Genomic DNA, 17122 nt, shown 5'->3' on the forward strand with positions numbered 1-17122 from the left:
GCGGCCGCCTGCCATATCAACTGTGGTGTGAGAGTTCATGAATGTAGATATTGCCTACGCTATGTGACATTCTTGGTTCTGCTCCAAATTTCTTCAAGTATAATCCGACGGAATGAAGACGTGGACATACAACCTTAAATTCCGAATAAGTATCCTCGTGGAGGTGCAAGTGTCCAAAAATAAGAGAAATCGGACTTTTCTTGGAGTTTTGAAACTTTTATGAAGGACACCTGATGATTTTGATAACTATCATCACATAGGCTTCGACAATGGAAAGGAATACGTGTACAGCTACGAGGGAAGGATACAGACGATCAACCCCGAACAGCCGCTGCATTCCAATGGCTTTGCCTTCCGCAGTAAGCTAGCCATGCAACCAAAGGGGGACCTGACATTCTTCAAGGTAAGGGCTCTTTTCTCAGGTGATCTGAATATTTCTTTAAAATAAAATGGCCCTTTAAAAACTGCCTCAAAAGTTCTTTTTCCAAATGTTGAGATAACCTAAGATTCACAGCAAAAAACTTCTGCCGCAGCAAACACCTCCCGCGTGGAATGTTCTTTTAAATTAAATGCTGCTTATTTGCCGGAGGAGTTTGCGGGGATACATTGGCCACAGTTAGCACAGGACCGGGATAACTGGAGATCTATGGGAGAGACCTTTGGCCTGCTGTGGGCGCATGCATAATGATGATGCTGATGATGCTGATGCTGATGATGACGATGATGATTATTATCATTATGATGATGATGATGACGATTGTTTGCCGGATGGTATATCGAGCAGGATCAAATGGGGTGCGGGCTTTGGGAACACACAAGTACGGACAAATCTTCTCTGTAACCGCGTATTTATCTCATCTTGTGGAGAAGCATTCTCCGAGAAAAGTACTGTTAGAAGCACTGGTGTAATTTAACGCGAAGTGTTATTTTAGTGCCTGTAGCAAAACAGCGTTATATCACTTGGAAAAGTTTGAAAGCTCGGTTGGTTCACGGAAGCTGACAATGTTGTATTTCATCAGAAGTAATTAGCCGTGTTATAGAGGCATACGACTCTCTTAAAAATGTTTTTATTCAGTTTAAGAAGCCGTTCTTCTTGTCAGCATGCAGTTATGAAATCTAGGTAGTGCTATTCCAAGAGCATCACTCTTGATGAATGAGCTAATTAATCAGCTAGCCTGAGGCAAGGTGGGAACGAAGTAAACGACGGAAGGAATGGAGGAATGGGGTGTTAGTAAAATATTGTTGAGAAGCCTGCTACGTCTGGGGAAGCAACGGAAGCGAGTACTCGTCATAGGGCCGGATGCTCCACCCGACTACGAGAAATAAGATGGGCAACTGTTCCCGACAGTTTTAAAGCGCTGAGAAGAGAGGATGAAAGATAATAAACAGTGAGAGCAGCGGAGTGTGAACGAGAGTCATAGTGAAGACAGACAGACAGACAGACAGACAGACAGACAGACAGACAGACAGACAGACAGACAGACAGACAGACAGCAAAATTTTTACGTTTAGGTAGCCCGATAAGGACGATCGTTACTAAACATTTTGGTCAAGGACTAGATTCCGATGAGGCAGCCTCGGGCCCGTTGGAGTAGCTAAAGGGCTTCGTCCTTAATTGAATATCACCAGGCTGATGATAATAGGCATAACAACTTACCATGAAGACAATACCCGCAATGGCTCCAAGTAGTCAGAAATAACTCGTGCTTTGTTGTTTCTCATCATTCCATTAGATATCAGATTTGGAAGTGGACATGTTTCACGGTCAAACCATTGACCTGAAGACGCACACCTTCAACTTTCGCCCACATGAGGAGCTTTCCAACCAGCTCGAACGCCCCTTCGCCGGCGAATACAAGGAAGGCAAGGTACGTTCGGCGGGAGAAGGCACTTTACGTCTTTCTTTCTTTCTTTCTTTCTTTATTTTCCCCTCTACTCCTCCTTCTCTATCTATCTATCTATCTATCTATCTATCTATCTATCTATCTATCTATCTATCTATCTATCTATCTATCTATCTATCTATCTATCTATCTATCTATCTATCTATCTATCTATCTATCTATTCTGTGTGTCTGTGTGTCTGTCTGTCTGTCTGTCTGTCTGTCTGTCCAACGTAGTCTAATCCAAGTGAATACGAATGTTTGTAACCCGATTTACTTTTATGGACGTTCTATATTAATGGAAAGCGGGTGGTTCTCCAATCGCTCGCTTTGATTCCCATCTCACTGCAGTTCGAGCACGCCGAGTTGGGCAAGGGTGAGCCCATGTGGTCGCATAACATCAAGAGGGCCATCCTCAGCCTCTTCCAGCTGGATTTATCCAAGAGGAGCCAAATCAATCCACAAGGCAGCGAGTTCAGCGTGGCCGAGGTACGTTCGGGACAAGCATCAACGTTCACTTTTTACTTAATTACAGCGACAGCTGTAAGTGGGCGAGAATGTGGGTTTTGTGCCGTCCGGCGTGCGTGCTGAAAACGAAAAAACGCTTGAGGGATCCCCTAGCGGTGTTTCTGAGCATTCATTTGCCCCAGCGAGCTACTGTTCGCCGTCGCTGGTATAAAATAGCACCTTTCAGGATCGAATGCTTTGCCTTTTCCGGTCGAACTTAAACGCAGTGTCTAGAGTGCCGTCCGACGGCACTCTAGCTGATCGTTGCAGGCATGGCTAGTGTGCCGTCCGACGACATTCTAATATTTAACACTAAGCTAGCACCAACCGAATAGTGTGTCGTTGTCGTGTAGAGGATCCGTCTTAGCTTATTGATCCCTGAGTCGGTGGTTCGACACCGGCTCTTGCCTCGGTTTTTTTATTATTTATTTTAAGCGTAATTTTTGTGCCTTAGGTTAGTTTTGGTGTCTTAAATGATTTCTTTGTGTGCGTTAGGTTAGCTTATGATATGTTTAGGTTAGGTTGCCTAGCTTTATGTTATCTAGAGCGATGTACTGCCAAACGCGGCAATTTTGTCATAAAACGCCGGTGGACGTCGGTATAGCGGAGTGCTTATAAAACCGTCGGATGGCACTCTAGACACAGCCTTTTTTTTGTGGCTTCTTGGCGTATGTATTTCAGGCGAGCTGAACTCTTCTGAGCGTTTGTTTCCGACGAGGATTGGATTCGGTTAGGAAAGAACCTAAAAAGTTCCTGTTCTCTATTCAGCCATACTGTTACTACTTCTTCCCAAGGAATCATCCGCAGACGAATTATTGCGGATAAAAATAGCTCCCCTTCTAAAAACACAACCTATTTAGTGGGTGGCATGTTGAACCACATACCAGGTTTTGGCGCTATTCGCGCTTCGTTACACTGTTGCACGCTTACCTCCCAAAGTGGGCCCGCTTCGTTAAAATACTGCAATAGTGACAACTGCGCAACAATAGTTGGTCGGTTGAAGGTCTACTTGCTGGTATTCTGTAGTTGAAAAGGACAGTGCTTTATCGACATGTTAACCAGAATAAAAAAAATAAAACTACGATTCCCACCTTTCTCAGCAAGTAATATTTTATTTGTTGCTGACGAATTCCTCTTTTCCTATTATTTAGTTAGGTTATCATAAACACACTGTATATGCATGCCTTTGATGCCACGCCCACCTCTCTGCTACTCAGTGTTGCCAAGCGAAGAAATCACCCGCTAAACTTTTCTGTGTATGCCAGGTACTCACAGAAATGTTCACAGATTTTCGGTTCACGGATTCACAGACTCACATATTCTCGGTGATGGCATCAAATATTATATTATTCATCGCCGGTATTCACAGAGAAGTTGAGCGGGCGAATTCTTCGCTAGGAAACACTGCTGCTACTTCTTGGCCGTGTGTACGACCAAGATGCCATTCTAAGAGTATGCACTTGATTTTTCGCAACTGAGCGTTCTAAAAGTGGTTTGCTCTACAACGGGTAAAAAGTGAGCATGTCTTCCGTAATTGTTCATTGACTGCTGATAAACGAAACCAAACAGGACGGTATCCACGGCTTCTGTGAGACGACGTACGTGGTGACAGAGCATGAGGACCGGCTGGAAGTGACCAAGATGAAGAACCTAGAGAAGTGCGACAACCAGCCCTTCCACGTCACGGGTACGCTCAAGGGAAGACCGTGCGTCGGATGCAAGTCTCAGCGATGGGTGAGCACATAAACAAAGTGCCGCACTAACCCCACCCTACGGTGGCTTGAGCCGAACTGCGAATTTTCGCCTCAACTGTATAATTGTAAGGTTGATCCCGAATGACCGCGGCGTCGACGCGAAGAATGCCAAAGCCCAAGTAAACCAAGGAAGGCCAGAAGTGTGCCGAAGCATGCCAGCCGTGTAAGGGAAAGTTAATTTATGATTACTAAGGTTATTAATGATAGAATATGGATTTATAGTAACCATTAGTAAGGCGGTACTAAGGTAGAATAGGGTTGATTAGTGTGGACTAAGTTAAATTAGGATGAATTAAGGGGAATCACAGTGAATTTGGATGGAATAATGATTGAATAATTTTTGATAGTAAGGATTAATAAAGCAGGATTAAAGTGGAATATTGTGATATAATTTTGAATAAGATAAATTAGGACAGAATAAGGTGGACCAAGGTGTATTAAGATGAATTCAGGTATATTAGGGTAGGAATCGAGGTGCATTAATATAGAACAAAGTGGATTGGGTAAATTTATGTGTATTAAGGTTTATTAGGGCAGATGGGACTAAGGTGGATCAAAATTAAGATTAAGATAGGTTCAGACGGTATAAGGTGGATTTAAATAGATCGAGGTTGATTATGATAAATTAATGTGGAGGACGGTAAAATCGCGTGGCTGCGGTCTCAACGTGTACATCAAAGAGGACGTGTTTTGAAAAAGGTACCGGTCGCAATAGTACAGCAGGCGGTTGCCTTCAAACATGTTGAGGCAACATAAGAGCTTAAAGGCCATCGGCGCTGGAATTTTCCTCAATGTAAAAATAATGTGATCCAATAGTACACACAAAAAGATAAAAAATACAAAAGATAAAATATAGTACACATAACAAGCAGGGTCGCGGGCAACGCAAACGGCTCCCGACGATCGATGTTTTCGGAACATAAACTGAAAAAAGGCGGCCATTACCGGCAGCCGGATGTGACCGGATGTGACACTCTGACAGAGAGCTCCAGTATGAACGCTACTCCATTACGTCTCCGTCACGGTTTTTTGACGTGACGGTGCCGTGACGGAGAAGGTGACGGCAGTGTGTATGAGGGCTCAGAGTACAGGGTTATCTGACTAGTGATCAGTTTAGCCTAGAATTGAGCGTGCTTAATCTGAAAAGTAACGAAAATGACTTAGATTTTTACGTGTGCTCACTTTTCGCTAAATTTAGCCGTAAAAATTTGTTTTATGATTGGCTGGTTTACCGCGGAACGTGGTCTGGTCGTGTTGACGGAACAGAAACGTAGAGCTCCGCTTCGCGTCTCCGTCGCACCGTTTTCGGTGAGAAATCGCCCGAGAAACCGTCGCCCATGACGGAAGACGGTGACGTGACGGTGACGTGACGGGGTGAAAAACGGCTGTGTGAACGAGGGCTTAAACGATCTCCCTGTCTCAGCCGTTAGCCCGGATTTCTTGTATCCTTTCAGTGGCTTTGACCATCCAGACTGCTGTGAGGTGTGACTCCAGTTTGGAGCAGAGCATAACAGTACCCTATTGTCCCACGCAAGTTTTTCGCAAGCGGTGTCAATGAACTTCGTTAACACTTTAACCAACTCCTTATCACCTCGCGTAACAATTCTACGCAGGTCCCGCTTACAATGACGTCGGAGGTTAAGTACAAGCTGAAAGGAAACCGGCAGAATTACGTCATAAGCTGCGCCTGTGGAACATCCGACCAATTGTTTGCCCCGTACGGAGATGGCAAAGTTTTCAACGTACAGATCAAGTAAGTCTTGGGCCCCTTTTCCTTCACGGGAACGTACACGATAAGCAATGGCTTATGAGCAGAATTGTTGTATAGACAAAGGAATAATATCAAGATACATGGCAATGAGAAGGAAAAAAAGATAAGCGTTATCATTAAAGGAGGAGGAGGAGAAAAACGAACGGAAAGACGGAGAGGTTATCCAGGCTTAGAGCCAGGATTGCTACTCGACACTGGGGAAGGGGTGTTCAGAGGATGAAAGAGAGGGCGGGCGAAAAAGAGGGGATAGGAGCGGGGATTCCCCAGATTCTTGCCAGGTAGCTGGTTACTATGGCAACTCTCCCAAATTGTCGCTGCTGAGTTCCCCGGTGCACATATCGCACAAGCCTTGCGTTAAATTTGTGGTCACGTCTACAGGGGCAAGTGCGTTACAAACTCGTGACATTTTTGTGCGCAGAGTCAATCACGTGAAGCCCCATAGTAATTCGGTCTTGAAGGACCCCGTGCGGCGATTGCACGCATGTGCCCTAATTGTCAATATCTGACACTGCAACAGCTTCCCGTTCAAAGAAGAGAAAACATTCAGATATGCTTGCACTCACGCCTAAGACTTCAAGGGCGCAGCTATTGTAGGTGAGCGTTTCCGGACACACAGTGAAGTTTCAGTATCAGTGTTTATTTGCAGGGTTGCGGTGCTAGTGATCGTCGTCATATGCATCGAAAAGGTCATCGTCTTCTTCACGGCGGGTGGTGGATGCAAAGCCTTTCTCAGCATTGTTAACGTCCGCCAGCTCAACTGGCGAAGCTTGTACTAAGTCGCGCAAGGCTTGAACCATGGCAAAGCTGCAGGATTTCTTTATACCTTAGCACTGAAGGACACATCACCACGCATTTGTACAACTTTGGAATTGTTTATTTACATGCGCCGTCGTTGCTTTGCACTTAGCTAGTGGTAGGCATCGTCATACACTCTTTAAAAAAATCGTGGCACTTGCTAACACAACACTAACCAGTTAGTTGCCACAGTATCCACTAGATACTTATTGCTTTTACTAACTGGTCATAGATAACCTAGTAAAAAGCTATGCGTGACAGTGTGGATCGGCTGAGCGCGCAGCACGACGCAGCCCCCTAAACACGCACATATCTCGCTTAGACAACAAAGAAATTCAGCAAGAAAACCAGCGGGATGCACGAGGAGAGCGAGTATAACTTGGTTACCTTAGAAACACATCTGCTCTTCCTGCTTGTATAACCAGCAGCGGAAAGCCCTCTGATAGAGTCAGTGGGTTTGTCACAAATATCCGTTATCTTAGCGATAATTTTAGAATTATGCATTTTAATGTGTGCACATACAAGTCCGCAAGTGGACCTGCAAAAATTTTCTAATCGTGATTTGGAGGGGGAAAAGTGTTGCACTGATTATCTTCAATAATTGCTAGAGTTTTGTTACTATCAGTGAATGTTAGTGTCAAACAAGCAGCAGTTGCTAAGTGAACAGTCTAGACTAGTAACGATAGCATTTAGGTTCAATACTTAGTGGCAGTACTTACGTACATTCATGGGGCGTAGTAAAGTTCGGAAGGAGTTAGTAAATATGCCCCATTACAACCTGTTCTATACTCGGTTACAACTCAAGAACGGCACCACCTCATGTAGTGTATCACGCCGCCAAAGCGCCGGACCCGTGACGTCAGTGCGCGCGCGTTTTGAAAGGGGTTTGCTATGAATGCGTGATATCGTCTGCCTTGTCTCACGCAGTTTGTTTGTCGTCACTGGAGTCGTTTATAAGCATAGTAAGTCCAAAAAATAACCGGAACGGCTCACTCCATGTTTGAAATATTCCCAATAACGCCCTACTTGCACCGCGCGTGGAAACATACGGCTATGGTGATAAGGTGCTTAAGTTGTCACCGAGTATAGTATTTTTTTAAGAGTGCATGAATGGATATCGTCGCGTTCTTCATGCCAAGCATTACATGCACGCTAGCGCTCGACGACAGCGCTGATTGTTTTTTTTTTTTTTTTTTTTTTTGCTAAAGCGACTGCGCGAGCCGAGGACTCCGCGGTCACCGGGAGGACGCGCTCAAGAGCGCTCCGCATTTGCTTGGCATTTTTTCCTGCAATGGCGAACTTATGGCTTGTACAACAGCTGCGCTGTTAAAAATAAAGCACGGGTCGAGAAAGAAGTTTGTATCCAGCTTCGCTACAACGCCGGGCTCGAATACATCTCTGCCCTTAATAAAATATCACCCATTACAACGCTCAAGGGGCAGCTACTCCAGTAACGGGCACAACACCTAGCGCAGCAGAATAGTTAGCGAATGCAGGAATGTGACCACGCAGGCAGTTGCGGCCAGCAAAAAGCGACCCCCAAATTTATTTTTTTCCTTCGCAGCCAAACCGCGACACTCCTGGAGACGCATGACAGCGGCGCGGAAATAACGCTTCCAGATTCAGACAGCTACCGAAGATTGGCGCACAAGTTTCCCGAAACCGACGGCCCCGTGACGGGCCAAGACCTGCACGGCAGCAACAACTACGTGCACGAGTTCGGCCTCACAGGAAGCACAGAAACAGTAAGGTTTGCTTTTGTGACTGTACTTGAAGGCCTGCATACGAGGCCGTCAAAGTAAAAAAATGGTGGATCCCACGCAGACGTGGGAATGGACGTAACGCGAAGCATTCATCGTGACATACTTGGGTTGAAATGAACTGGCGTGTGGCATCAAGTGTTATTGGGCTTGGCGTAGTCGCCGATCATCCAGAACGGTGAGCAGTGGTGAGTGCGCTGAGAAAGACAACACTTCAGGAAAAAACGTTCAATGTCTCATCTCTCCGGCGAAGAAGCCAGCAGCTCCAAGCTCAGAGAAAGTGATACATGCGGAAACTAGAGCTTCCCAGGTTCCCCCATCAAACGCTGCCCCAGCCAAACCTTCGGTAGCGGTCCGTGGAAGTGAGCATTAGCTCCTCAGCCTCCAGCCCCCTCGAGTAACTTACTTAGCCCGCGAGGCGGTAAGCTGAGGCCAGCTAGCGTCGTCGGTTGTAAGATAAAACGCATCGGGGCACGATGCCAGAAAGCTGCAGCAGCCCCTCACAAACCTGCCTGAAGAGCCGCAGAGAGCTTCCCTTTAAAAAAGAGAGAATTGGGTCTGCTGTCATCTTGTTAGATTACATTAGCTTAGTATATGAGTACAGCGCTAGTATACCTGTGCTTTTTGTCCCCTGCAACAGTTCATCGAAGGGCTGAAGCGGCTGGCCGGCATCGAGTACAGCGACGAGGACTTTAAGAACATGCGCGACAAGCTGCCGAGCCCGAGCATGCTGTTTCTGCAGCTTTTCTCCAACATGCTGACCTTCACGTACGGCGAGATCTCGGAAATCTACAACCAGCACGTGCTCAACGCACCCAACGGCGCCAAGCAGCACATCAGGTGCGACACGGCGGCACGCGTAACAAGCTACAGGGAACTCTACTAACAAAATCACTTTATTCCACATGTCGCTTTATTCGGGGTATTTCGCGGTCCCAACTTGGGTGCAAAGAGAGCAAATGCAAATCATCTCCGCTGTTAACGAAACACACCGCTGATAACAAAGTCAGCTTCCTGTTAAGCTTAGCAGGACTCTGGTGCGGGTTAGTTGGTTCATGATCATAAAAAAACGCAACAGCGCGAACGAAATAGGACCGAGGAATAGAAACACGTAGAACACAAACGGTCGCTGACTACCAACTGTTTTTTTTTAGCGTACAAGCAAATTTACACAAGAAAACAGAACACGTTTCTAAGATAAGGAGATAGTGGATAGCAAAAGAAAAACATGCTCAACAAGTTTTTGATTACAAGAACCCGTCTAAGAATTGGATCTCTTTATCAAACAGTGAGAACGATGGTGTGCATATGCATTTGTCATTCGCTTTTTTGATGTAATAATCTTCTATTATCTCTCTCCCGGTTTTATCTGAAGCTCTCTTAATTAACGGACCTTGTTTCTCAGAGTAGTGGCTGACATCCGCATCTTTTACAATGGTCACTCATGTGACCGCCTGAATTGCTGCGTACTTGAGCCACAGCGCAAATAACAAGACGACAGGACGACAGCAAGAGGAAAATCGAGTGCACACAAGTAGGTACTCTTGCTAATGAACTCATACGTCTAGCGAACTTTAACACTGGACTGAGAACGAAAAGACGGAACACACGCTCGTCAGTAACCAAATCGCCCAACTCTCCGCTTTAATTACCCTCTCACTGTCGTCCTGTCGTCTGTTGTTTGCGCTATGGTTCAACATTCATCCCCAACTCGCCCAAACTTTCACGTTGCTCAGCTTCCACTTTTGGGGGCTTCCGATAACGAGGATTTGCTGCATCTTTATTTTTTACCTAGCGCCTGGGCGAACAAGTAGATAGTGAAGAAGCAGTGACCTCCCGCTCCTACCCATTTATTTATTTATTTATTTTTTCAACGTACCCCTAAATGCTCTCACGCAGGAGGGTATTACACAAGGGGTGGTCAATGCAGCAAAAAACAAACATACGGTCAAAGATATGCACTGGGTACATATAACTTCAAAAGAACCGCGCATGCGTGAACACCACTATGACAAAGTACTATTAGCTCGAAATAACGCGTAAAAATAAACACAGAAGACGCAACAACAAACACATCTCTGTATAGTCATACAATAAAAACCGATAGTATTGTTTTCAATTCACAACTGCCGTTAGTATTAGTTGATTAAATTTAACAGCGTGTTGCCAATGTGTGATGGCAATGCGTTCCAGTCAACGATTCTACGCGGAACGAATGAACGTCAATATTCAAAGTATTGCATGCTAAACGCTTCACTTTGAAAGTATGGTCGTGTCTATGAAGAATGGAAGCTGGTGAAGAAAAGGAGTCGTCATGAAGCAATGGGTGATCATAAGGTTTATGAAAAAGTGATAGCCTTGAAGCTGTGCGTCGTTGCGACAAGTCGAGCAGTCCTGCACGAATTTTCAAGACTGTGAAGTGGTGCGGCTTGTGAAGTAGTGCGGTTAATCTATACAGCGGGCGCCATTTCCGCGGTTGTGACCACACCCCTAAACCTCCCGACCCTCGCCCATGCCCGCCTCCCTTTCGACAAAGTCCGTATGGATCCGCATACTGCAAACACATTGGAGTGATAAGTCTTAATGATCTCATGTTTGCAGGGATTGCCGTATATAACGTTGAAATGCTTCGTTATGTACCATTCAATCTGATTAGAAATGCAAGTATGCCTATACCAGAGGTATTGCAAACGTTTGTGTCGATACTGGGACTTGAGCTTTCAGTGCTCGTTTCACAACAAAAATCAAGGCAGTTACTATCGCAAAAAGGCCGACCGGAAAGTCTGGACGGGAAACCATGTAGCAATTTCGGCAGCAGGTTACCACATGAACGTAGTAGCGCCCAAGCAGACCGCGAGCATCAGTCAATATAAATGTTTGTTAAGGAGCCGGACGTTACACACAAAAAAACTCTGGTTGATTTCTCTGTCATAGGAATCAGCAAAACACTAAAGTGAAGTGTGCAGTGAAATCTGCAGCTGAGCATGATTTGCGGTTCGGCGGCTGTCTTGTGGGCGTGCTTGGCAAGCGACGTCCTTCTGGCGGGTCGCTTCGGCAAAGGTGTACTGGCGTCCTTTTCGTGACGGATATGACGTCAGTGAAATCTTGGTCTTTTGCGGGATAAAACACATTCGTGTTAAAATATAACACCCGAAAACGTACAGCCCGAAGTATAACGTAGTTTTTAGTCCTAAAGGTTGCTTCCCCGCAAGGAAGACCTTGTGTGCAGGGGTGCACCCTTTACAGGCCGCTTATTTTGTTGTACTGGCGTCACTTCGTGTCTGATATGACGTAAGAGAAATCTTCGTTAATCCCGGTATAAAACACTTCCGTGTTAAAAACACTCAACAACTTCGACTGACTGTGCTGGGAGCCTGATGACAAGCGCGGATATTTGACTTCCCCCACAGGAACGCGTTCTTAGACCTGCTGGCGGCAGCGGGAAACAACCCACACGTCGCCTTCGCACTACAGCTCATCAAGGCCGGGCAACTGAGTACAGATGAAGCTGACCGGCTTTTGCTCAAGCTTCCTGGAAACCTCAAGGAGCACAGCGTTGGCGTTGTTACCGAACTCGCGGTAAGGTCTTCATCTTGAAGTGCGCGCAGTTTTGCGGGTTCGCAGACTATTAAGAGCGTTTCAAAAGCCATAACGGCATGTTTTTATCGTCCTCCGTCATGTAAAACGAGTCCCAGTGGAAGGGGCTCCGTCAATAGTAGCTACTGGAGGAAATTAGGCCTCTCTTACGGATAAGTGGTATTGGGGAGAACGGAACCATTTCCGTAAAAATCGCCTTTATGCTCGGGCACAACTTATAAGAACGGCAACGGAAGTTGCTCCTTACTGCGATTATTTTGAACGTGACACGAGTTATTTCCGTGATTCGTCGCACTAAATATGCCTATAAATCCCTGCAGCGACTGCAATAAAACTATGTGAAAACCAAGATGTCGCACATTAAGCACAACCTCGTTTCAACACGCGCGCCCGCGTTGACATCCGGGTCCGTCGCTACGACTGAGTGATGCACTACATCAACTATTGCCGTTCTTAACTTGCACCCCAGTACAGAGGCGATTCGGCCTATCTTCCGTATAACCGGTATTGGAGAGAACCTAACCCTATCTGTTAAAATTCGTTTCTGTCGCACGGAGAAAGAAGAAAGTAGGCCTAAGCAATAGCCGGGCCGAAGTGACCCCGACCGGGTGGTTGTGCCTTTATAGCAACCACATAAATTAATCGGTCGATGTTCCAGCAATGTTTTTCTGTCACTTAGGAAATTCATTTCCCGGACGATATCTTTCCAGAGCGTGTGCCACTCGGAGTTCGTGACTGCCAACGAGCCGCTGCGCTCGACGTGCATGCTGACGCTCAGCGGCCTGGTGGGCGGGGCGAAGTGCAAGCGTTCGACGAATCTACTCGAGGCTGACTCGGGACTCTGCTCCCCGCACATCGTCGAGCTCTTCTTCAACGTAAGCACTATATTTTGTATTAAAGGGACGCAGCAACCCTTCTTCAACTTGTTTTAAAATCTTTCATGCTTGTATAACGTAGTCCCCCAACACACGTAGTACTTAGATTAGGCGGTTGCAAAGTACCTCAGCCAAAGATTACTGCTCTATCCCAATCAGATCACCTGTAAACTCTCTACAAAGATTTTTCTTTCTTTCCAAGTCTTGATATTATTCGACTGCTCGAATTACGTCACTAAGGCCCTGTAGCAACTGTTGGCCGGTTTTCATTCAGTTGCAGCAATGAACGCTTTTCGATAGCAACTTTGAAAATAAAGCCACAGAAACAAAGCAGAAATGGAAGGCGGATCTGCTGCGACGAGCAAATCACGCAGTGCCGCTCCGTGCTGGCGATAACTGTTGCTTTCGCAGTGGTTCCAGACGCGAAGGCAAGAATGAAAGCGCTTATCGAAAGTGTTGCATGGTCCCTTTAAGACTTTCGATAGCGTCGTATCATGTTCCACCACCGAGTAAAGAGACAACCCGCCTTTCAAGTACGACAGAGTTTGAATAGGAAGACCATTTCTGCCACGACGAACCGGGGACTTAACGAGACGACTACGCAGGGGTGAGAGTGGTAAAGCCACACGAGTGTCAACAGGAATTACGGACAGACTGAGTTTAATTGAATTTACCTCTTTAATTAGTCTTTTTGTCAGCCCATCGCAAAATCTTATTTGTGAGTAATACCTACCTCACGCCACGACTAAACAAAGATGCTGTGAGGCTGGTGTTGATAGCGACTGCGCTAATTGAGCGAAAGGCAAAAAAAAAAAAGAACTGAAACACAAGCACGCACTATAAACATAACCTAGCGAAGAAACGCGCAAAGAAAGAACAGATATGACGACACACACATTACGGTAGTTGACCACAACTTCAAATGCGGCACCTTATCAACTGTTTGGATTCTGGAGACGTATGTCCACAGTTTGTCCAATTTGATTGCAGACATAAAACAGGTTTAATACACCTAACTTACGTCGATAAACCTACCTAACACGAAGCATGTCCCAAGACCTAGTAGTAGTAACTCGTCAAGACAAGGTGTAAAACGGTTTCTGAAACGGTCCACTTTGTTGGTGTTGTCGCCCAGTACTCGGTGACGCCCGCGGACGTGAAGGGCAAGGCGGAGCAGCGGGTCGTGTACTACATCAACGTGGCCGGCAACCTGGCGACGGCCGGTGCGGTGCGCTACCTGCAGCGCTTCGTCGACCCCCAGCAGCACCAGTCGACGCGCCGCAGAGCCGCCGCCTTCTGGGCCCTCACGCAGGCCGCGCCGAGAAACCCCAGCCTCGTGAGTACCGCTCTCTGGCTTCTCCAGCCCCGAAAGATGGCTGCCTAAACCGGAAAATGTCTGTCACTCGATTCAACCACCCAACAAAAGAAAAAAAAAAAAAAAGAAATGCGCGAAAGAGCGCTTGAACATGAAGTATTTAAATATTAGCAGGACTCCACCGGACTGAAACACTGCCGCCATGGCTCATACACTTGCACACTATTCCGCGTATAGGAGACCTAAGCCATATTCGAAGCAAAATATAGACCAGTCTACAAACAGGACTAACCGATTAACCGCGTACTGTTAATCAGGAATCCACGTTGAATGAGCAAAAATACTACGCGCTGAAAAACGGCGTCAAAGAGAAGCAAGATAAAAGCAAACAATAAAACAAAACATGCCGACTCGAGCTGATCCGAGCACAACAGAAACACAAGATGCCAGCAGATGGCGCCCCAGTGATGTGAACACTAGGGTGCCTCGATGCCAGCGCCGCCGTACAGGGTGGAGACACCCTTTGAACTGTCCCGTGCCGCCGCTATTGGGTCAAAGGGCTCAGCGTGCCGTTGCTTTCGTTTCCCACGAGACCCAGAGACGCGAAACAGATAAGATGATTCATTCTTCGCCTGTAAACTGCGCTGCGGCGATAATTTTACCGCGGTTTTGCTACAATGGCGGCGGCGAGCGAGTGACACAAAATGCCGGCGCCAACGAATACCTGTATCCACCCTGTACGGCGGGCGCGTGAATCGAGGCAGCCTGCCTAGTGAACACGGCAAGCTTGGTTTTAAGTGAGCAAACCTCTATTGCATTAATTGTGAGCGGAGTGGAACGGGAACCACATGAGGTGTGGAAGTGGGAGATAGGGGAGGTAGGGATGGCAGAAGATTGTCGTCTTTGAACGACATTTGCATCGAGGTGGGCACATACGCTTCCAATTTATGCTCACGAGCTTTATTAGCTCTCTTAGACCACGACCCGAAACGTCTGAGACCGCAGATGTAAAGCCCCCACTCTTGTGGTTTCGCGTCGCCGTCGGCCTCGCTGTAACCACGCGAACGAAGGGTGCACCGAAGATGACGAGATAGAGCAAGCAGAAAAGCCGAAGAGGAAAGTATGGCAAAATTGTGAGGGGGAGGGCGGTATGCAGAAGTGGCGCGAGATATGCCGCCCGGCGGGTGCACGCTCTACGAGTAGTAGTAGTAGAGCCACTTTATTTTGCATAGGGTTCAGGGTAGGCGGGTGGCGGAGGCCCAAAGGGCCCCCGCGACGTCCAGGGCTCTGTCCGTAACGGCTTCTTGCGTTGCGAGGTTAGAGCTCCGAAGAGCCTGCTCCCAGAGAACGCCAGAGTGTAGCACGCGCCGTCTTGTGCGTTCACTGATGAGGCGATCACTTCCTGAGACGCTTAAGGCATGCGCCGTCAGCGAGAAGACTTCGGTTCGCGCAGCGCTCAAATTTCGCATTAGGGAGTATCGTAATTGCCAGTCAATTTTTTACACGCGAAAACATCAAGAGCCAGACTCAAGAATTCTGAGCCGCGAGCTGACGCAGGAGCTCTAGTACTAGCGGGGATTAGACAGGTACAGAGAGGGCTGACTAACCCCGGTATTACCACCGCGTTCCGGTGTGACTAGAATCACATCGCTAAACAGTACTTCGCACTACATTGCAAACTTTGATGGAGAATCGAGGTACTGCATCGAATAGGTTTCCTTTCTCTTCCTTATCTGGCTATTGTCGTGGCTTACTATGTTGACCTTGGCCGCATCATTTTAAATCGGACACTAACATTAGTTATAATGATACTCTATATTCACGTCGACTTCGGGGCTTACGTTGCTAAGCAGAAAGCGCTTTACGTCTACCCTAACATGTCTTGGCCGAACATCGTCTCAACTGCGGTGTGCACGCTCTGGAAAGTGTCCTGGAGATATTAAGAAAATTCTGAAATCGTCGCATACTCGGATGCTGCAGTCGGGGCCCCCGTTAAGTAATCCGCACCATTTAACTTGTTTTTGTTTAAAGGAGTATAGACGCGAAGGTTTCGAGTTACGTTTTTTCCGCTGCTATGGGTGCCTATTAGCCCACTAATCATAGAATGGCACATTAGACGGTTGATCGCAGAGTGAACAATCATTTACGGCGTCGCTTATTCGTGTCAGTTTTGGTTTCGACAAAACGAACGCCGAGCGGCCGCCATGACAGGAGGTAGCACCTGACGTCACCATTCTTGTTGCACCGCTGCCGGTCTGGACGCTCGCGCGAGTGAGCGCACGCGCTCGCCCAGGCCGGCCGAGGTCCTCACCATCCCCGCGCGCCCGGGCAGAATAATGTCAGTCCTAAAATCGTGACATGTACACAAGGTAGAGCAGCGCGCGCCAACCGCAGCCAGCGGGTCGGGCACGTCACGGGAGCCCCGACGTCGCCAATTTGGGGCAAGTAGCAGATGATATCATGCTGGCCGGCTCTGGGCTTTTTCGTGTGGGAAGAGATTAAAATGCGTTTAAAATATGTTATACTTAACGGCTACTGTTGAAACTTGCTGGGAGATATCTCGTGATAAAAAGAAAGCATTTTACATAGTTATCTCAGCTTTAAAATTTCGTTTCACTACTCTTTTAAAACACCACAGCGAATACCTCGCTATACAGTCAAACCCAGTTATAGCGAACTGCAATATGCCTCATGATTAGTTGGATATATCCAGTAGTTCGAAATAACCGAACCCGCCAATAACGAGTTTTTGTTACCAGCTCGCAGTACGCATGACCCCCCTACCACCACCCCCCTCCTCCTGCCATCCCCGCAGGCAGAAACGAACATAATAAAGTAGCCCATTGCCATACAGAAAACTATCTT

At 46.9% G+C, this 17122-nt stretch overlaps 1 protein-coding gene across 2 annotated transcripts in view; it reads left to right on the forward strand.

Annotated features, from left to right (window-relative positions):
- Window positions 1–17122, forward strand: part of LOC144163189 (vitellogenin-6-like) — a 57721-nt gene that overhangs the window by 3277 nt on the left and 37322 nt on the right. For both annotated transcript variants that reach the window (XM_077694021.1, XM_077694020.1), the window contains exons 2-11: window positions 261–403; window positions 1734–1868; window positions 2235–2372; window positions 3960–4124; window positions 5758–5897; window positions 8275–8455; window positions 9111–9310; window positions 11881–12049; window positions 12778–12942; window positions 14078–14278. In XM_077694021.1, coding sequence (XP_077550147.1) covers window positions 261–403; window positions 1734–1868; window positions 2235–2372; window positions 3960–4124; window positions 5758–5897; window positions 8275–8455; window positions 9111–9310; window positions 11881–12049; window positions 12778–12942; window positions 14078–14278 — 1637 coding nt within the window. The remainder of the gene's footprint in view (window positions 1–260; window positions 404–1733; window positions 1869–2234; window positions 2373–3959; window positions 4125–5757; window positions 5898–8274; window positions 8456–9110; window positions 9311–11880; window positions 12050–12777; window positions 12943–14077; window positions 14279–17122) is intronic.

This window comes from Haemaphysalis longicornis, unplaced genomic scaffold (assembly GCF_048455015.1).
Source record: "Haemaphysalis longicornis isolate Haplotype H1 unplaced genomic scaffold, Haemaphysalis longicornis Haplotype H1 scaffold_12, whole genome shotgun sequence".
Taxonomy (NCBI): domain Eukaryota; kingdom Metazoa; phylum Arthropoda; class Arachnida; order Ixodida; family Ixodidae; genus Haemaphysalis; species Haemaphysalis longicornis.